Raw genomic sequence first — 22,035 nt, forward strand, 5'->3', positions numbered from 1 at the left:
GGATGTAGTGGACAGGATAAAATTGTTTCCCTTGGTGGAGAATTCTAGAACCGGGGACATAGATTCAAGATAAGTGGCAGAAGGTGTTGGGGGGACATGAGGAAGAACTTTTTTATGCAGAGGGTAGTGGGTGTCTGGAATTCGCTACCCAGGTTGGTGGTAGAGGCAGAAACTTTAAACTTTTTTAAAAAAAATGTACCTGGATCTGCACCTAAAGTGCTGTAAACTGCAAGAAGGTGGGATTAGAAATGGCACCTGGGTGTCCTTGGGCTGGCATGGACAAGATGGGCCAAATGGCCTCCTATGCTGTAACTTTTCTATGGATCTAAGTGAAAAAGGTACAAAAGACCTTGGTTTAACTTTTCATTTGAGGGATGGTGCATCCTATGATGAAGCATTCAGCGCAGTATTGAATGTCAGCGTAGATTGATTCAGAAGCGCTGCTGTGTGGGTTTGAGCCTTGAATCTTTTACTGAGTTCAGAGTGCTACCAATTAAGCCAAGCTAACAAGTAGACTAAGATAAAAGCAAAACACTGCCGATGCTGGAAATCTGAAATAAAAATAGAAAATGCTGGAAAAACTCAGCAAGCCTGACAGCATCTGTGGAGAGAGAAACAGAGTTAACATTTCAAGTCCGTATGACACTTCTTCAGAACTTTAAAAAAAAGTATACTAGTTTTACTGTGCTCCTAGTCCCAGCTTAATATTATCCAAAGCCTTTCTTGGAAGGACTGCCGCAGATTCCGGATTCACCTGTGATGTCTATGCAATTGATTCAGCCAGCTCCCTATTGTTTGTCAAATACAGTAATCTTGAGATCACCCCTGGTGAAGCCTGGCACTCAGAGCATTCTTCCAACTGATATAATTGCAGGATCATAAATGAAGCAAACTAGACTAGAGCCTTGTGGTTCCCAAAAATCTACACTACACAGCCCCCTTATGTAAAATTGTGAGCTTCACAATCTGTGATTTTTTTTTGTTTTCCTTTCTCAATAATTATAGTGTTAAGATGACACTTTCAAAGTTAATGGTAAACAACAAGGGTTCAAAATTGAACATACAGTTGGCTGTGATTTAAATATTAGTGACTTCAAGGGTACAACTCCATGTGCCGAAGTAGAATTTAGACAAATTGATTTTGCTTTCTAGTTTTCTTCCTACATTGCAATAGTGACCACATTTCAAAAGTACTTCTTGGCTGCAAAGCACTCCTGGATGTTTTGAGGTATGACCCTGAATATTGGGTGTTGTAAAGCTTTCCGATCCAATGGGGAGAGAGGAACATCACAGTGGTGTTCAACTCTATTCTACTCTGGTGCCCATATGTGTCTGCTTCCAGTCAGGGTCACTGAATTGTGATCAGGGCTTTAACACTTTTCCCCTTCTCTCCCAACTTTCCTCTGTAGGTTAGTATTGAGGCCAAGTATAACACCATTCTGCCATAACAGCTGGCTTTGGCTATAGTTGGGATAGTTGTGGTTATGACTCAGTACCGCTGTACTGTGTATTTATCAAGTGAACTGTTGTGGCCAGGGGAGACTAATATCTAAGTTTTTTGTTATTTTTGTTTAGTTATCTAATGTTTTGTTGCTGTATTCTCTTTACTAGGTCTCCTCCTGTGGACTTTGCTGCTGGTATGTCTGTGCTCGATCAATCTGTTCTACCACAGTCATCATCTTTTGTATTCCAACCCAACCCATGTCCCACCAGCTTCAGCAACAACATTCCATCCCCAGTATCTCACCATCAGAACATGATCTCATTTAGAACAAGCGTGTCCAACTCCACTACCAGCACAGTGACAATCTGCCATGACATGGCTACCTCAAACTCCCCCTCAGGTTCGTCACTTTTATTCAATGGCTTTCAAGTCCTTGGTCATTCACACTCTTCAAGATCCAGTGGCCAAAGGCACATCGCTCCTGAAGCTTCCAATAATGTTGCTTCCAACATGACAATAGGAGAATATGGGAATGGTGGTTTGTTGGGCAGCCGCATTGGACTGGCACTGTTTGGAGTTTGCAGTGGCAGCAGAGCTTTGTTTAAAAGCATCGAAGAGGAGAGTGGCTGCCGCTTGCTGTACATTGTGGAGGATTGCATCCAGGATTTGGAATGTTCCTTCAGCACGGACGTTCTTGCGAACACCAGGGTGTTGCGGGGGCAGGACGCTGACATTGTGCTCAATGACCAACGGTACGATTATGAACTGCATATTAATTCTGCACAGACCTGCCCATTTTGGAGCAGTGTGTTCCTTTTGTGGAGGCAACAGGATAGTTAGGATAGTTTAGAGATGCCGTGGTCTCCATGAGTTTGCCTGCTGGCTTAGGGAGTTGAGGAGGATTCTCCTAGAGTTTTTCCTGAAATTGACTGCAGGTTAGTTTGTTCTCTGCTGGCTTGGATTCCAGCAGTGCAGGAGGGAGATGTATGAGTTTGCAATGGATGGGGTGAAGATGGAAGGCCTTGAAGATCTTTTCTCACCTTTCTCTTGTATGTTTGTATATTTTCCTGTTTAATTTTTTTGATTTACCTCTCTTGAAGTGGGCACTCCTGCTGGATCACTGAGCCGCTGACTTTGCCCAAGTGGCCATTCATCACTTGAGAGTCTGGAGTGCAAGTATCTGCCGGGGGAGGGATATCATTTCAGAGCAATTTATTTTTACGTGGAATCTATTTTCATGCCCTAACGGCAGGTTGCCGGACAGGAGCAGAGAGGAGTAGAACCTCAGGCTGATTGTCTCTTGCGAACTGGTCCCTTATCTAATTTGTAGACAGCAAAGCTCTTTATAGGTCCCAACCCTGTGTAGCTGGTTGAAATCAGTTAGCTGAGCATAGAGCTTGGATTGGATCTGACCAGCTGCTCTCCCTTAGTTGTGCGGAACCCGATTCGGCTCCAGCATTTGGCTACTGAGTTTAAACCTTCTTTACAACAAAAAGACCCATTTGTTCCTTATTTTATTCCACAGTATCATTAGAACCTTTGTGTTTATTGTTCTCCCACCCCTCAGCCAGATGTAATGCTTGAACTATGCAACATCAGCTCTTTGTTTAACTTCAGTTGCAGCACCCTAATTTTGTGTGTAATGGACCAGGTCACTCCATAGCAAGCTGAGTGGATGCCATGTCAGCTGACATCCACCTCTAATGGCAATTGTTGATCATTTTGGCCATTCATTTACGGAGTGTTGCTCCTGAAAATGGGTGTGGAGCAGTGAGCATTGCCAATAAAAAAGCTGAACAGAATATATGTTATGGAACTCAAACAAGTAAATTCTCAATGGACAGCAGGCCTGTTAGAGGTTAACCTTTTAGATTCGTTCTGAGCTGGAGAAGCTTCTCTTTCTTTGTTTTATTTTGGATTTTCCACATTTTCAGTTTTTTTCTCTTTTTATCTTGTACAAGGATGTTCCTGTTCTACTGGCTGTTTTGGACGATAGGTAATATGGCAGAGCATAGACTGGAGGTGAATGGAACCTGTGTTTAGGATTATTTTGTTTCATGATTAATGTGACCGAGAAACTTGGGTTCAACTGAATTTTTTTTCTTGCAGTGGTCTCTTTTTGCAAATTAGAATGAAAGCATTTTACTTGTATTTTAAAAAATGAATTGAGTTCTTAGATGCATTTCAAGTTGATCTACACCGACACCTAATTGTTTCCTGTGCTGTTGTTTGTACAGTGTCTCAGGAATTATTATTTGCTCGCTGGCGGAAGAAGGCTCGGAAATAGTCCTGGATGCTTTACGCGCAGGTATGGTGTGCGTTTTGGATAAATGCAGATGGGAATTGGAGGGACAAGGAAGGATGATGTTAAGGAGGTAACTCTTGTCGGTTTGCTATAAAAGTTAAGTGGGTCTGCACTGTGCACTGTGGTTCTGAGTCAACCAGATAGTCCTATGTTTGATCCTAAACATGTACTACGTTAGTTGTTTTTAGCCTGGGGAGCTACTGGAGGGCTCTATAACCAGCCTCAGCATCCCTGGAGGAGGAAGGGGAGATTGATCAGTCAACAATGCTATTCGTGATTGCAAGCCAGTGGTTTCTGCTGGAAAATATATTTGTTTGCATATTTGATAAGGATAAGGATTTGCTATGGTGTCCTATGTTTTCAAATAGCTTTGTGATGTTTGGTTTCTGTGTAAATGGTGACCACTTGGATGAGATGCTGGCATAGTTGCTGCCACCCATGTAACTGCCATAAATTATGGATCAGCACCACCACTGAGAGGAGGAGGAGGGACCAAAGGAAAGGCAAGTGGATATAGGTTGATAACAAAGAAGGAAATCGAGATGGGATACTTGAGAGTGATTGCAAAGTTTTATGCTTGTATAATCAGTAATGTGAAGCTCACATGGTTTATGATTGTTTATTTAACTGAGGTGAGGTTACAAACTTAATTGACTGATATGCATCAGTCATTTTTATAGCTTTTCAATAATACATATTCCCTGTCCATCACACTTGCATGTTGTCAAATGCCAATTTCTGCACCTGTTTTTTTTTAAAAAAAAGCTTGATTAAGAGTTCTTTTCAAAGCACAGAAGAGCTCTCTACATGCAGGAAGTACCAGAGCCACAATGCCCTGAGCCTCTTTGTTGATCCTGCCACAAACAATGTTAGGGGTGCTTGTCCCCAGCTAGATTAGTGATTCATTTTTCAATTAACTCGATGTTTACTTAACATTGGTTAGAATTTATCTACCCTTTTAGTGTTGGAATGATATATTGTATTTTAATGGGTATAATGTTTCTGTCCTTCTAAAACAACGTGCCCTCTGACTTACTGTAGGCAGCGCATTGCTGATTCACTAATGCCTGCCACAAAGATAGTTGCTTCTTATCCCCTCATTTTTCACTTCCTGCCCCTGAAGTTAAAAAGACTTGTGCTACAAGGATTCAGAGCCCTGAAGTATCTCTTCTGAGTGGTTACTGTTCAAGCATGAGCTTGGATTGTCGGTGGTGGAGGGTTATTTGACTGAATTTGCCAAGGCTAATTCTATCCATACTTGACATCCACATGCACCATCCTGCAAGGTTTCCTCCAGGAAGCTACATTTCCTCTTGCATGTTGGAACGTTTTTTCCCTTTAATGTTTTATGTAGCCTGAGCCCATCCATATCTGATAAGTTCTTTCCAGCATCTTTCTCGCACATCTACAAAGGATACGAGTTGAAGCTTGTTGTCTCATAAATGAACTTTTTCTCCTTCGTAGCCTGGTTTATGGAAGATTTTATGCCTGTGATTATGCCAATGATTTTTAGCAAGAACCTGAATTGTAACCTCACCAGCCCAATTTCCCAATTACACACCAAGTGGGAACTCTACTCTGATGTATTTAGCCAGACGCTACCAAAGCACCATAAAAGATTGTTATATCTCATGTGCCAGTACTCTGAGGTGAATGAAGTATTTTCTTTGTGTTTCAGGTAAAGGGGTATTCTGTGAAAAGTTACTGAGTTTAGACAAACAAATGGCTGAATCATGCTTCGATGAAGCTGCAAGATGTGGGCAACCTCTGGTCTGCGGACTCTATAAGTGAGTAAAGTCTGCCGGCTGGGATTAATGCTAGAATCCCATATCCGTAGATAATTGCATTGGTAACTTATTTCCTCAATCAAAGAGTTGGTGGCAACTCTTTTTAGGTAAATGTGTTGCCCAGAACATAAAGGCCCTCAGTTTGTTCTCAGTCTCTGTGTTGCTCCCTCACCTCAGCTGGTCAAAATGGAAGAATAAAGAAAAATCAGCCAGGGATACTGGCCCTGGCCACAGCTAGAAAGTATACATGTCTGTGCATACACCAGGTGGACAGTTTCAGCTATAGCACCTCCCGGGATCAGATAGTTTCCTGGCATTTACTTTGCTTACACTGCAGAACGGTTACTTGGGTGAGGTGCTGGAAGTGGCCGGTGGTCATACAACTGTACCTCAGGAAAAGACTTCAAGGGAAGATAGGAGAAAACAAATAAAAAAAACAAATAGCAGGGGGCCTGGTATTACATGTTATTTTTTTAAATGTGCTCAAGACATGTGACCTTGATGTTCCCCCATGATTTTCTCCATTGTGACCTCTTGAATCCAATTTTGAAATACTGGCACCTGATCTTGGGAGTCTGAATGAATTCCTTAGTTTCAAAAACCAAGTTTGAATAATAATTTGCAATTCTGCCAGAATAAGCTTCCTTTGGTACCAATGTGTTATTGAAGTTCATATCAAAAAAAAAGCAGAAACTCTGCTCTTTGACATTAATGTCAATTTTCTACCTCCATGCAGACGTTTTGATCCAGCCGTGCAGTTCTTGTACAAAAAAGTTCACAATAAAGCTCTGGGGAGGATTCAACGAATAGTCAGTGTCAGTAGGACCTACCCTTCTCTGTCTCTCAGCTATATCAAAAAAACAGGTACGGGCTTGGAAAGCAAAGTGTATGCATATGGAGCAGTTCTATGTGTATGTGATTCAGAGGAAAGTTGATTTGAAGAAACAAGTTTGTGTGTAAAAAGAAAAATGCTGAAAATATAAAACAAAACAGAAAATACTGGAAATGTACAACGTTTAAAAAGGGGTAATGATTCTGATAGATACCTGGATTGTGACTAAGGGTGTCTATCCAAATCGTTAACCTGTATTTATTGGTTTTCACCAGATGTTGAATTTGATGTGAATTGCCAGTAATTATTTCCTCCCTCATTATAGGAGTCTTTCTGTGACGGATTGGTTTTGTCAACTCCTTTGTCACTTTTTATGAGACCATGATCATACTAGTTCTTCATTAGTCTTTGGTGTATCTGGCTCGGAGTGATAATTGGCAGTGAGCTGCATGTTCTTACTGTCTAGTGGTAATAGATAAGGTGCAGTACTGTCTCCCCAGTCCTTCCCTCATTGGAATCTCAGCACACTAACTGTTGTGCACAATGGTGCTATTGTACAGTGCATCATTGAGCATGTATTTGTAAGTAGCTGATCATCTCAACAAGTGTTAAGTTATTGCATACGAGCTTCCATATTCCTCAGTGAAATGAACCCCAGAGCCACTTGTATTCACAATCACATGGTAAATTACCACTAAGCTAGTTCAAGCTATCAACCATGATGCTTACCTGCAAAACATGAATGGTGGAGCAATGGGGAGTGAGGATTAGCATCTGTATGTTATGTAGAATAACTTGGGCACACTAACACTTTTTTATGCCTTCAAAGAGGGAGCTGGTGCAGTTCTTGATGCTGGCAGAGATGACATAGTTTAAAAGCTAAATGGATAATCAGATAATGAACATTTGGTCCATATGTCATCTCCTGTACTGGCTTCAATCACCTGAAGGGACCAAAAAGGAGTTTGAGTATCCCCAACCCCTTTTTATTGATCCTGGGTGTTTCTTGCCTCTCCCAGGAGATTACAACGCTGCTTTGCGGGGCAGTGCTCTGAAGTGTTTGTTTGATGCTCTGGCTGTCATGAATGTGAGGACAAGCTTGATGGACCAGCTGATCTTTTCCTGGCTGTCATTTTTGTATGGTCCTGTGTACCTTGAGGTTGAGAAAAGACTGATAACCTGATCAGAATCCCCTGTGTCTTGTGATGTTTCACCCCTTTCTGCCACTGAAACCTGCTCCAAACTGAAATCTTCTGTACATTGTAATATAATTGTGGCGCCCTGACCTACTGTTCTGTACAACAAATCCATCTGTATCGTTCTCTTTTAAACAGGTGGGATATTCTACGATGGTGTAGTACACGACTTAGATACTGTCTGCTGGCTACTTGGAGAAAATGCTCCGGATACCATATTTTCATTGGGTCATGCCTTCTGCCAAGGTAGAAATTAGTTAACATTTAATAAGTCAATGCTTGTAGCAAAGAGCTTGCCTGCAAGTGGTGAGGGGAAGAATCTTCAGATAGTAGATTTAAATCAGTCTTGTCAAATTTGTACCTCCGTCTGACTCAGGAGCTTGAACCTCGCAAGCAGCCTTATGATTGAAGCTTGAATATAGATCTGGAGAGGGGATGGGGATGGAAATTTGAAGGATAATTTTTTTGACTTGCGACTCTCTACCCAGCTCCCTTTCATGTCCCCTCAGTTTGGGAATGGGTATTTATGTTTCATACCATTTTTGTCCATGGTCAACTCCCATGTGAAAAGGAGTTGGGTCACAATAGCCTCGTGGCTATAGCGCCCAACTATCAACCCACAGAATTGTGTGTTTAATTCCTTCCATGACCAGTTCAATAAACCTGGCACTTTGTGAGCTGGAGACCAATTCAGAGTTCATCATAAAAACCCCACTGGTTCACTAATTTCATTGGGGAAAGAGAGTCTGCAGGCCCCACCTGCATTCTCTCCCACAGATAACACAGTCCCATGTTATGTGCTTGACTCAATACCCTCAGGACAACTTGGGATGGGCAATAAATACAGCCTTGTTGGTTAACAACATCCCTGGAATGAGTTTAATTTAAAAAAAAAATACAGGAAACAGACTGTTTCCATCACAGACATGAAACTGGAAAATGTTGGCCTCAAAGCCTTTGTGGAAGTGTCATTTGAGAGGGATATTCAAACATCATTAGGTAATAGAACCATTACAAGTAATTTAATTCCCAAAGTAGAGAACAATGTTATTTATCGACTGACCGAGTCCTCTTTCCTGCACTACTTCTGACTGTAAAACCAGTAAAAGTGAAAACTTGCATTTACTTAATGCCTTTCATCACCTGAAAGTTCCAAATTTTTTTTACAGCCAATTAAGTATCTTTTCAAATGTAGCTACTGTTGTCATGAAAATCTATTTATTGTACATAACACATAAACAACAATGTGATAATGATCAGTAATCTGTTTTGGTGATTTTTTTTTTAGGGATAAAAATTGGCACGGACACTTTGAATTAGTGTGATGGCATCTTTTACGTCCATCTGAGAGGGCAGCTAGAGCTTCAGTTTAACATTTCATCTGAAAGACAGCACTGCTGACAGTGCAGCACTCCCTCAGTACTACACTAGCAGCGTCAACCTAGATGTTGTGCTCAAGTACCTGGAGTGGAGCATCTGGTTGAGTGGTGCCACAATATCTACGCCTGACAAAGAAAAAGATACTTAAAAAAAACTAAAAATTAATCCTTTAAAAAGAACTGTGAATGATTACCAGGAAACAAATCATGGAGGTTAAAATGATTTAAAAAGGAAAGGAGGTAGCTGTCTTTGGTTTGAATGCAGTTTTGTGAAGTGTGCAGAGGTTAACTCCAACCCATTATCTACTCCTGACAGAAATTGCAGCCCTTAAGGATGCTGACACAGTCTCAGTCAGCATGAAATTTGCCAGTGGTGCTATAGTCACGCTTGATGTCAGCCAACATTGTACACGGAGCAGTGACCAGAGGTTGGAAGTAAGTTATTACCTCATTAATATATAAGCAATTATTTGTGATGCCTATCCCCTCAATAGTGCCTTCTTGGCCTCTCACTCACTGTTCTCTTTACCTTTTATTTAACCCCTCTTTTTTTTCTACCATCTGTCTTCACAATTTCACTTCTGAAAGCACTGGTTCTCTCCAGGGTACAATTTCCAAAATGCCGGTCACCCTGGTAGATGTTTGATTGTGAAGGAGTACTGTAGCAGTCAATTCTTTGTTTGCCCTATGCTCATCTCACACAAGGACACTTCCAGTGGGGTGGGGGTTGTTGGGTAATCATTAGGAGTAAGAACAAGTGCAAATTTTTCACTTGCTCAGCTTGGGGCTGTTTTGAGTTGGTGGCATATTTACCGCTATGTACAAATTCCAAAAACTAACTCTGTTTGCGCTACCCTCATTTGCACGGGGTGGGGGGAAGAGATGATGTGCTCACCAGAGTGCAGCATGTTTAAATGGCAGGCACATCCACATTTTTGTTTTTGAATCCTTCAAGGTTCATGGATCGGAAGGGACACTAAGGATGGACAATCAGAACGTGCTGGGGATAACTGAGCAGGGCACACCAAGACCTGTGTGCTCCCACTTACATTATGACCGATACAAAGATGCTTATAGAGATCTGCTGAAACACTTCCTCAAGACTCTGAAAGGTTAGCAAAGGGGCAGAAATATTACAATGTGATGATTCTATATTTCCATTTTGGCTTGCAAAAGAAATTACTTCTGACTATAATTAGTTCACGGGTTATCCAAGGGTGGCCTTCCAGAAGATTCGGGACCTTGGTAAGTTAGGTTGCCATTTACAGAAGCTGGTTTGAGTATCAGCTTGGTTTCAATGTGTAGCATTCTCATCTCAAGTCAGATGATTTTGGGTTCAAGCACCACTGCAAAAATTTGTACACGTAATCTAGGGGAGTGCTGCATTTTGTTTTAATTCTTTTCATGGGATGAATGTCGCTGGCAAGTCCAGCATTTGTTGCTCATTCTTAATTGCCCTTGAAAGGCATGACTTGCTGCTAGGCCATTTCAGAGCGCAGTTGAGAATCAGCCACTTTACTATGGATGTGGAGTCACATGTAGGCCAGACCAGGTGAGGATAGCAGATTTCCTTCCCTAAAGGGCATTAGTGCCATCCATGGTGATTTCATAGCCACCATTACTAATGGCTAGCCTTCAATTCCAGATTTTATTAATTGAATTTAAATTCCACCAGCTGCTATGATAGGATTTGAACCCTGTCCCCAGGGCATTAGCTTGGGCCTCTGGATTACTAGTCCAGTGACATGACCAATATGCCACCATATTCCCCTGACATGCTGAGTTTTGTATGAGACTTCAAATCAAGGCTCAGGCAAACATAAAGATTCTGTGGCGTATCATCATATATGAACAAGAGTCCTCCCAGTGTCTCTGGCAGCAGAACCACCAAACAGTCATTTTATTGTTGGGGAATCTCCCTGTTACATCTTGGAACTGTGCATTTAAGGTAAAATGAAGGGAGTCACATGACCTGTTCTGCTGTTTGCCTGACAGTAAACCTGAGCATTTTGATAGAGATTAAAGGGGGCTAAGATTGTTTTGTGGCAAGAAGGTGCAAGATGTTTGCACTCGGAGACAATGACCGGAGCCTGTGTGCTGACAGTGGATAGATTTAGAGTCTCCAAAGTCCCAGGAAAGTGTTGAAAATGCTGAGTTGTATAAGTTGTGTTTTAACTGTCCATTTACTTCCAAAGTAAAAGAGAATTGGGGGTCTCAAGGATAGCTAATCAGCATTTCTACCTGGATACAAAGCCCATGTGATTCACATTGCCATGGAGATGGGCTTTGAGAGGGGAAGGGCCTAAGATATCCCTGAAAACTCACAGGCAAGATAGTTTGCCAGGACCTGGGAGAGGGAGTGCAGCTGCAGACGACAAGACACTATGGTTCATCATGCAGAAATGTGGGTGGCAGCTCATGATTGAAAAGACTGAAGTCACAAAGAGTTAAAATGAAGTTGGAAGATTTGCCTAGCTTGCATGAAGAAGAATCTCTGGGGGAAGAGCCTCACTGTGGAAGACAGTTCTGAGATTAAAAATTCCCAGGTTGAGAAAGGAAAAGAACAAAAGTAAACCCTCAGGAGCTAAGAATTATCTTGGACTGGTTCTGTACAATTGAATGTCTATTTAAAGAACAGTATAATGTATACCTGTGAAGTATGTTTTTGTTTATGTTAAAAGAAAATGAGAAATGGTCTGTTTTGTGGCTTGGTATAAGTTGCCTACAAAGACAGTGTTTAGTCAATAGTGCTTTTAGTCGTTTGTCACTGCAAAAGTCTTAAAATGTGTCATCCTTTCAGCAATTAACCGGAAGTTCAGATTTCTTTTTAAAAGCTATCAGTCTCTACAAAGATGGTAATGCTATTTAAAGTCTCTGGGTTTCTCATTCTTTGGTCTCCCAATTTTTGCCTCTGCTTGAAAGCACTACCTTCTGCTGGGAATCTGCAGCCTTTTGTCACCTTGTTCAAGCTCCAGCAGTGGGAAACAATAGAGTATTTGGCTGCAGGGAGAGCATCACTACTGAGTATTGCTCTCGCCCTATGCCTACACCCAAGTAATTTCCAGAGTATGTCACTAGGTGATGTCCATTAGACGAAAGCCTTGCATTTTATATAACATGTTTCGCAACCTCAGCACTCCCCACTGTGCTTTACAGCTAATGAAGTACTTTTGAAGTGTAGTTGCTGTTTTAATGTAGGAACATGGCAGCCAATTTGGGAGCAGCAACCTCCTTCAAACAGCAATGAGATAATGATCAGATCATTTGATTTAGTGATGTTGGTTGAGTATAAATATTGGCCAGAAACCCGGGGAGAATTCCCCTGCTTATCTTTGAAATACTGCTACCGGATCTTTTATGCGATAGGGAGACGGACCCTTGGTTTAACATCTCATCTAAAAGGTGGCATCTGTGACACTCCCTCACTGTCAGCCTAGATTTTGTGTTCAAATCTCTGGAGTGGTTTTTGAACCCACAACCTCCTGACTCAGATCACCAATAACTGAGCCACAGATGACCCATGAAGAATGAATGGGGTACTGGAGTGCTATCTTCACCTATGGAACCAGACCCCAGCCAGAGTCCCCTCATTTCAGGAGAGAAAGCAGAAAGGAGCAATACTGATGTACACTGAACTGGAGCAGCGTGTTTAATAACTTGGCTTCTTGCTCATTTTAGAGACTTTTTAAAAATTTTTGAGTAACTGTTTGATCTTCCATCAGGGAAGGAAGAGCCGTTTATCACAAAGGAGAACTTCCTGTGGACGATTCAGGTTGCAGCGGCTGCAGAGCAGTCTTGGAGGAATGGTTCAGCAGTGGATCTGCGGAATGAACCCCTCGACGGCACTGTTATTAAAACTGAAGTGCCCTGAAAAGAACAAGACATGATTGGAAGTTGAGGACCATGTTTAATCGCAACCTGTGGCAGTAACTTGCCGGGGAGAAGAGGAAATAAAGTGAACCGAGAACTGTTCTGTAAACTGTTCGGTACTCTTGTGAACCGATATTTGTAAAGGAAGAATTTTATTCTAAGTAGTGGGTTAGACTGGTAGCAAATAGACCCAGCATGGGGTGGGGGTGGGGGGCGGGGGGACAGTGAGTTAACCCACCGTAAAGATCTGATTCTGTAATGTCCCACCAAGAACCTGCTGCTGTACCAGCACTCCCCAATTAGCAATGCCTAGTATTATGAATGTTGCACAGGAAGAAGTGGGAATTCCAACATATGGAAACATTTGTAAGTATCTGCTGATGGATCAGTAGAGACCCATTGCCTCCCCCTCCCTCCCCGCTCCTCGACTTGTACTACTCCTGCTTTTCAGCAACAGCTGATTATTCTACCTGTTCCTACCCGTAAGCGTATTGAACTTCAGAACAGTACAGATGGAATTGCGATACTTTTGTGTAGGTGAAGCACTCCCAGAAGTGCATCAGGAGTGTAGAGACTGTATTTTGAGACCCAGGTTAAACATCTATTCAGATTGCCTTGGGATGTGATGAGAATTTTTTCTGCCCATGAATTGGAAGCATATTTCCATATCATTTCCTGGTTTGATGGCAGTGGATTAACACAAGTACTGTATATGTGTAACCAATGTGACTCAGCCTGCGCATGTTTTATTTGCTGTATTTTAGATGCAATACTGGCATTTTTACAATCCTGTAACTTAATTGATTTAACAGAATTAGGTCTAATGTACACTGTAGGTTAAAAGGGTAATTTATTTAGAAATATAAGTGCTTTTATATTTGTAATTATTGGGCTGTTTAGGATTGCTTCTAAACATTACTATACTTGCTGGACTTGTTTTTACTAGTGCAGAGGCAACAGTGCTGAATTGGGGGTTGGACAGTTAATAAGAAAGTAACCCCTGTTTTAACTGAAAGGAATAGAAATGAATGGTTAATTTTTATTTAAAAAACTGTAAACTTTTTAATAGGTATAGTGAATTTCTCCTTTTCTGTATGAAATGCATTTTGTGAATACAATGAATGTTAATTTCACCCCAAATGTTGTATCACACTAACTATTCATTGGGCAAGAGAAGGGATCCCTCCTCTTGTCAGACCAGGATCGGTACAGCAACAAACTGGGGGCTCCAGTTGTCCAAGTAAGAAATTGTGGGCCTGTGCCAGTATTTAACCTTGAGCACAGTGCATTTACAGAGTTAATTTGGTTTTTTTCAATGCTCTGCATATGATAAATCTACTTGGACCAATAGAATCCACGTAACTTTTTATGGCTTCTTTAACATGAAAACTGGAGCTGATGGTAGGAGAGAGTTTTTGCAATGAAGCTCTGGAATAACAGCTCAATTACACAGCTTTGCATCGTAGGTAGTATTGTCTAATGCAGTTAGATGTCTAAAGTTGATTTAAGTGCTTGCCTGCATTCCAGTTAGCTCACTATGGGATTTCATCATCTTGCCCTGAATTTGAGCCGCGAGAAAGTTGACAGAAAATCTGCACCTCTGACCCAGTTGGTATCTTTGACCAGGCGTAGCCAAGTTCTGCTGGTGTCCATTACTATTAGAGTTATGTGGTAGGCCAGCTTCACAAAGCGGTATTGAAGAGAATTACCGACTGAGATTGAGCTGGCAGAAGCTTCCTGATGTGCATACAGCTCATGTTAGATGGATTTCATAGTTTGGAATAGGATTGCTGTCCTGGCGTTTCACTGAGTAACCAGTGTGGAGTCCAGTTCCCTTGTAAGGGAAAGCAATAATATTGAAAGAAGATTTGGTAAATCAAGAAATACAAATTAGCTGATGTCAAGTTTGGACCTGAAGATAAGATGAAGGGAGGATTGACTCTAACCTAAGCGCTGAACTGGCCAATGCAGTGTTGCAACAGCTCCTGGGAACTGCAGTCACAGGGCCCTTCTTTCCCTATATCGTGTGGGAAGTTACACTGATGATTGCAAACATTTTGGAACCTACAGAGCTAGCTTAGTTTTCCATTTAAGAATACATGCAATTTGCAACAAAAAGTACAGTCAAAAATTGTAATTCCCATAAATGTTTATTTAAATTTTAAAAATAGTTTTGTACATCTAGCGAGCCTTAGTGTTCTCCTAAGTACACCATTTTATGTTGGTTGTAACAACTGGTTATTGACCTGAGTGTCGGTATAGATTCTATAACTTGAGTTGTGCAAATTTCTTGAAATGTGGCAAATGCCTGCTGATCCTTCAGGGATTATATTGGCCATCTAAAATGTCGTGTTTGAATATTAGCACCAGCTTAAGTGACCATTGAATCAGAATAGCACAAGACAGAAAGATGCCAGTCAGCTCATTGAGCCTGTGCCGGCTGTTTTGAAGAACAATGCAGTTAGCTCCGCCCCGTGTCTATTTCCCAATATCCCTGCATTTCCTCTTCAAGTATTTACCCAATTTCCTTTTGAAAGTGACTATTGAAACTGTTACCGCCACCCTAATCAAGTGGTGCATTCCAAATTCTAACCATTCCTTGGCCAGAATTTTTCCATTGGCGAATTGGGGGCGGGGCCCACTCAATGAAGCACAAATGATACAGGATGACGTCGGGGGTTCTCGCCCCATTTAAATATTCAGGAAAGCGGGGTGGGGTGGGGGGGTGGGGGGAGACAGCGAAATCAGCTGTCTGTCTGCCGGCCTGCCAATGGCCAATTGAGGTCATTGACGGGATAATTAAGCCAATTAAAGGCCCTGCCCGTCCAACCTTAAGGCTGGCGGGCAGGCCAGTGGCCCCAGTGGGCTTCTGATAATACATGAAACCTCATCCACTGGCGGGATGAGGTTTCATGTCTGTTTTAAAAAAACTTTAATAAACTTTGTGATATTTATTAACATGTCCCATCTTGTGTGATATTGTCACATGAGGGGGCATGTTAATTTTTTTATTTTTCTATTTTTTAAGTTTATAACACTTTCAGCAGTCTCCCTGAGGCAGCACTTAGTCTCAGGGAGATGTGCACTCTCTGGTAGTTGGGGAATCACCCCACCCCCCGCAAAAAAAACACAGGAAGCGCATAGAACTTCCTGTCGGGCAGCCCGCTGGGCAGGCCTTCATTGGCCCGCCCACTCAAAATGGTGGTGGGGATTGGCTGCCTGCCCACCCATAAAGGGCAAAATTCTGCCCCTTGTGTTTTAAAAATAAATGGTCTTTCCTCATGTCGATCCTGGTCTTTTTCACCACTCACCAAATCTGTGCCCTCTGGTTATCAACCTTTCAGCCATTGGAAACATTTTCTCTTTGTTTGCTCTATTTAAACTCTTCATGATTTTGAACACCTCTATCAAATCTCCTCAGCCCTTTGGGCCACAGAATAAAAATTCATTCAAGTCAATCTGGCTGGTCTGGCCTGAACTAGTTTAAACTCAAGTTTTAAACCAGCTCTGTTCCTTGCTGCCCAGGATTAGTGGTGTATTGTACTTTTCACAGAATATTGTTTTATCAAAAGACAATAATTTTGTGCTCCTCTGGTTTATAAATTTCTGCACTTGTATACTTTTTTTAAAAAAATGTTACTGTATAACTAAGATATACTTATTGGTGCTAGGATTGTAGATGCATTATTGGCAGTGACAGAGCAAGTTGCAGGATGCACAAATCAGTTATTGATTGTTTGAAGAACTCCAGCCACTTCTCCTGCCCTTTTACTCCCATCCTTAAGATGCTGATGCTTCTGGTGGGATGATCCACAGATGCTGGCTGCCCTTTGATAACTTGCTCTAGTGGCTAACCTTCCAGCATGAACCTAGATAATGATTTAAACTGTCCAACTGTAGTGAGTCTCACATTTAAGCTCAATTCTATTTTCATTTTCACCCCCCTTGTTCCTTTCCAGCAGGGATCACTAGATAGCAACGAAGGCCAGAGACTGAGATTTTTTTTCTCTGGCTTTCTCCAGCTGAGGGGTGTCGAACCTAGTTATATAACATCTCAGTTGCTTTATTCTCCCAGCTAAAATCCGCTTACAGGTTGAATTTGGAACTTTTCTGCTATCATAGCTGAGTTCTGTAGTGTGCAGTGTCCTTACTCAAGAGTGGAAGGGACCTATACAAAACTTCCTTGCAGTCAGGCTAATAGATGTTTTGTACTGAGCGGCTCTATGGTAGATGTACTGGGTCAGTAGACTAAGATAGCTTGGTGTAAAGCCATATTGTGCATTCTTAAGATTCTAATGCTATTGTGCAATAGGAAATCCATCTATTACAATATTTATAATTCTCAGATGAGTGAGTTATAATATGAATTTACAATCTCAAAGTTACATTTATATGACTGATGAACATGTCAATTGTGTCCCACAATTATTGACCTATTTTGGATCCTGAGATCCTTTGGCTAGTGAATTATTTTAATCATGGAAGACTGAGACCAGTCCACAGATTAATAAATTTAGTCATCAATTAATTAAATAATTTTCTTTTTCTGAACATCTGTTAACCGCACACAGTGTGGAAAAAGTTGGTCAGAAAGCTTGCATTGTCAGGAGAAAGTTGGCTGCTTCTAAGAATGCACATTATAGTTTATAACCATTCATTTAATAACATACACCACCTCCCCTCGCTGTGGCCCTCTGTCACCTACCATGTGTTATAGAGATGTTGCTGAAACTAAGATTCAAGAGAAAGGGAATTTCAAGTAAAAAATTGTGAAACCTTTTTGAATGAGTGTGAACCTTGCCCCAGAGATGGCGTTCTGCCCCAAAATGCATTGTTACCTCTTGCTGGCCAATTGGAGTCCTATATGTAGCATTTGGTCTCTGTTGGCACATAAAAGATCTTGTATTTCACGACCCCAGGACATCACAAAGTGCTTTGTAACCAGTGAAGTTCTTTTGAAGTTTTGACATTTGTTATGTATATAAACCCGGCAGCTAATTTACACACAGCAAGGTCCTACAAACAACAATGAGATAATGTCTAGATAATTATGTTTTCATTAAAGGACCAAATTGGCCCTAGCTATATCAAAAAGCAGGGGCAATGGGATCTTTTATGTTCATATGAGAGTGCAGATAGGGACATCTGTATAATGTGTCATCCAAAAGGCAACACCTCCAACAGTGCAGCACTGGAGTGTCAGCCTAAATTTTTATATTTGTGAGTTGCTGGAGTGGAACTTGACCCACAGCCATCTGACTCAGAAATGAGTGCTACTCACTGAGCCGTGGCTGAGACTGTCAGTCACTTGTTGCTAAATCATTAATGCAAGCTATGTTTGTTACTAGATTCCCATTGGCAAGTCTGCCCATTCCTGTTGGCAAAAACAAAAGGATACATATTGCTAGAGAAAAGTAGCAGAACAATAGGTTAATGTTAATTGGAATTTTTCTAAGTTATTTGAGGCCCAAGGAAGACCCAAGTTGCATGGTTAATTGTCATGAACAATTTTCAGCTGGTTTAATTTTAATTATGACCTTTCATAAGATTTTGGAAAGGCTAATACCTGTGAGAGAGGCAGCTTGCTCCTCTGTCTGTTTTGGATTGTGTTTTCCTGCCCCCGTTCACCCCGTCCCTATCACCAGCAGTCATCTGGAACTTATCACGTGTGAAGATTAAACGGTTATTCATACAAGAAGGGGCATTGGACCAGAATATGAGCTTCCCTGATGATGCACATGCATGGTCATCCTGTTGAATGGGAACTTTTTTGTGTGCTTCATTCCAGTCTCTACTGCCACCTAGCTTGAAGTTACTAAAAGCAGTTCAGTAGCCTCAATCACAGCTAACTGCATAGGCCAAGGATCCAACACATCTTTCTTGGTTTGTTTTGCCTATTGTGGTATTGCATTTACTCTCTAAGCCATTGGACACTAATTTTTCTGGAATTTTTAACTTTCTGTTTTGAAGACTGATGAAATCCAACTGAGTCTAAGACATCAGTACTGGGAAATTGAACATTTGGTGGAATGGGCAGACCAGTGGCAGATGAAGTTCAATCCAGACAAATGTGAGGTAATTCTTTTTGGTAGGAAGAGCATGGAGAAACAATTTAAAGGGTACAACTCTAATGGGGATGCAGGAGCGGAGGGACCTGGGTGTGTATGTGCATAAGTCATTGAAGGTGACAGGACAGGTTGAGAGAGCAGTTAATAAAGTACACAGTATCCTAGGCTTTATTAATAGGGGCATAGAGTACAAGAATGAGTTTATGTTGAACTTGTCCGGCATCAGCTGGAGTATCGCGTCCAGTTCCGGGCGCCGCGCTTTAGGAAAGATGAGAAGGCATTGGAGAGAGTGCAGAAAAGATTCATGAGAATGGTTCCAGGGATAATAACTTCAGTTATAAAGATAGATTGGAGAAGTTGGGGCTGTTTTCCTTGGAGAAGAGAAGAACGAGGAAATTTGATAAAGGTATTCAAAATTATGAGGGGTCTGAACAGAGTAGATAGGGAGAAACTGTTCCTACATGTGTTAGGATTGAGAATGAGAGAGCACAGATTTAAAGTAATTGGCAAAAAAGGCAACACATGGAAAACTTCCATGTAACGAGTGGTTAAGGTCTGAAATGCACTGCCTGAGAGTGTGATGAAGGCAGGTTCAGTCGAGGCATTCAAAGGGAATTGAGACTGTTACCTGAATAGGAAGAATATGCAGAATTACCAAGGAATGGCTTTAGGTGAATTGTTCATTCGGAGAGCTGGTACAGGCACGGTGGGCTGAATAGTCTCCTCTGTTGTAATGATTGTGAAGTTCTTGCCTTTTGCATCCAGTGTGAGCATCAAATATTCTCAAGGTCCTGCATAGGCTGTGCATAATCTCATCAACCATCAACAAAACCCAACCACTGCCGCCGCCGCCGCCCCCCCCCCCCCCCCCCCCCCCCCATTGTATGAATGCAAAATTTCCATTCCCACAACTGCCACATTTGTAGCCTCTTTCTACAGTTCTCAGAACTGGAGGCACCAGTGTCCCTTTAAAGGACACAACTAATATAATAATCAAACATGGTTCAATCAAACTGAAAGATACTTAAAGTAGCAAATTCCCATTTCAACAAACTCAAAGGAACCTTATTTAGCTAATTCATTATATTACAAGTGTTGTTAGGCACCATTTCCTGCAGTACCCTCTGGTCACTGAAATGTTTTGGAATCCTTACAGCTAATGGAGAGTGAAAACTTTTAACATACCAGTGGGCTGCTTTTGATCCTAGGTCCAGCAATGTAAGAGGAGCATCTTAATATTTCCAGGGTTTTCTTATTAAAGCTGAAGATCACTTGATTTTAGTAGCACTCAACCCGATTAGTGCCCTAATGATTTGGTTGTTTCCCACTCACAAGTTTACTAAAGAAAAGGTTCCTTTTCCTTCCCTCCACAGCAACTGTGGGCTTCTGCTCTTTAACAGTGTTCTGGACATGAGCAGTGATCAAAGGGATGTGAATACATATATAAGTAGGCTCCATAATCAAGCAATGTGAGGATGGTAATGGTGCTTTGGAAACAACAGTGATTGTTGTCACTGTGTAAAGCTATTAAGTGATTTGAAACCAGGTTGGACTCTGTGGAAGGGTCATGAGGACTCGAAACGTCAACTCTTCTTCTCCGCCGATGCTGCCAGACCTGCTGAGTTTTTCCAGGTAATTCTGTTTTTGTTTCTTTTCCCACCTATTTCTATTATTATTTTTACAATTTATTTCCATATTGTTTTATCTCCACCTTTTAGCCTATTTTGAGCCCCTCCCCCCACCCCACCCCCACTAGGGCTATCTGTCACTTGTTCATCCTGCTTTCTACCCTTAATGTCACCATTAGCACATCCTTTAGCTAATATCACCACTGTCAACACCCCTTTGAACTTTTGTTTATGACATCTTTGGCAATCTCTCTGATACCTCCACCTATTACTGGCCCTCTATCCTACCCCCCTTAAACAGCTTATATTCACCACATTTCTATTTCCCTTTAGTTCTGATGAAGAGTCATACGGACTCAAAACATTAACTCTGTCTTTCTCTCCACAGGTGCTGTCAGACCTGCTGAGTTTTTCTAGCAATTTTTGTTTTTGTTTCAGATTTCCAGCATCTGCAGTATTTTGCTTTTATCTTAGGCTAGCAGTAAGGATGCCCCAATCAGCCACAGTCTCATTGGGCTAAAGAGGGGAAATTCAGCCAAAGCCTTTACTGTCTGTTGCTATCTAGTAACTTTGATTAAGTGTTCAGGTGCAGATTTCAGTTGAGGGTAGGATCTGGGCTGCCTGTGATGCTTTGCTTATAATGTGGTTGAATAACTTGCTGACATTCATTGTCTAAGATTATGCTTGAAGAATGACCACTTACCCAAGTGCTGGTGGTGAACCAATGTTCATGGAACCAAGCCGAGCAAGCAAGAAGAGAGGAAAATTGAAACAAAAAATTGAGGATTGTAATTCCCAGTTGAATATAATGCACCAGCATTTTATAAAGGAAAAAAAAGTGAGACCAACAATATCCTATGTCTGGTATAAATTACAATTTTACTCTGTCATTTTACTACTGTTAAAAGATTGAGTTATACCTCTTGTAATTTAAAAAATAAACCTGTTTCAAACATTACACCTATAATAAAACTATCTTTAGAAGAATAGTATTTAAATTAATTTAACAATGTTACCAGTTGTTCAACACTAACATTTATGTTTTTAGAGATGTCCTTATTTGATTCTTGCTGGTCACTGGTCTCTGAAGGATAGCATTTGCTGTTCCTTTTTATTTATATATATTCATATTTTCCTATAGTCTTCAAATATGTTTTAACAGTCTGATGTACATGATATTAAGCCTCTTTTTTTGTTTTAATTTTTACAATTTTAGTCTTGTAAATAAAATTATTTGGAGTGATAACATTCCGAACTGTTAGTTTCGATTATCGCATTTATATTAAAATCTAGTCTTGAGTGAAGGTATAAAAGCCTCCTTCATTTACTAATTGCTGAGGATTCTACATGAAAGGCGTTTTAGCCAGTTTTAATCAAGTTCTAAGTGGCATGAGATAAGCCCGTAGCTGAAACACTGGCCTTGAATTTTGAATGAGTAGCACTCACACAAAGCCACAATATGTTTTGTGCAAGTAGAATCTGATGTAGTAGGCAGCTGCTTTTCTGAGAATAGAGGTTGCTCACTT

General features: G+C 41.1%; 1 protein-coding gene across 4 annotated transcripts in view; it reads left to right on the top strand.

The window, feature by feature from the left end:
• LOC121287817 (myo-inositol 2-dehydrogenase-like) overlaps positions 1 to 22,035 on the top strand; it is a 50,852-nt gene that overhangs the window by 25,856 nt on the left and 2,961 nt on the right. For 2 of the 4 annotated variants that reach the window (XM_041205755.1, XM_041205757.1), the window contains 8 exons: positions 1,612 to 2,196; positions 3,682 to 3,752; positions 5,428 to 5,536; positions 6,273 to 6,400; positions 7,703 to 7,810; positions 9,260 to 9,378; positions 9,899 to 10,055; positions 12,666 to 13,953. In XM_041205755.1, coding sequence (XP_041061689.1) covers positions 1,612 to 2,196; positions 3,682 to 3,752; positions 5,428 to 5,536; positions 6,273 to 6,400; positions 7,703 to 7,810; positions 9,260 to 9,378; positions 9,899 to 10,055; positions 12,666 to 12,814 — 1,426 coding nt within the window. In that variant the 3' untranslated portion in view covers positions 12,815 to 13,953. Of the gene's footprint in view, positions 1 to 1,611; positions 2,197 to 3,681; positions 3,753 to 5,427; positions 5,537 to 6,272; positions 6,401 to 7,702; positions 7,811 to 9,259; positions 9,379 to 9,898; positions 10,056 to 12,665; positions 13,954 to 22,035 lie in introns of those variants that run through there. The other 2 variants (XM_041205756.1, XM_041205758.1) reach the window with 2 other exon arrangements.

The sequence above is a fragment of the Carcharodon carcharias genome, chromosome 15, assembly GCF_017639515.1.
Source record: "Carcharodon carcharias isolate sCarCar2 chromosome 15, sCarCar2.pri, whole genome shotgun sequence".
NCBI classification, from domain to species: Eukaryota; Metazoa; Chordata; class Chondrichthyes; order Lamniformes; family Lamnidae; genus Carcharodon; species Carcharodon carcharias.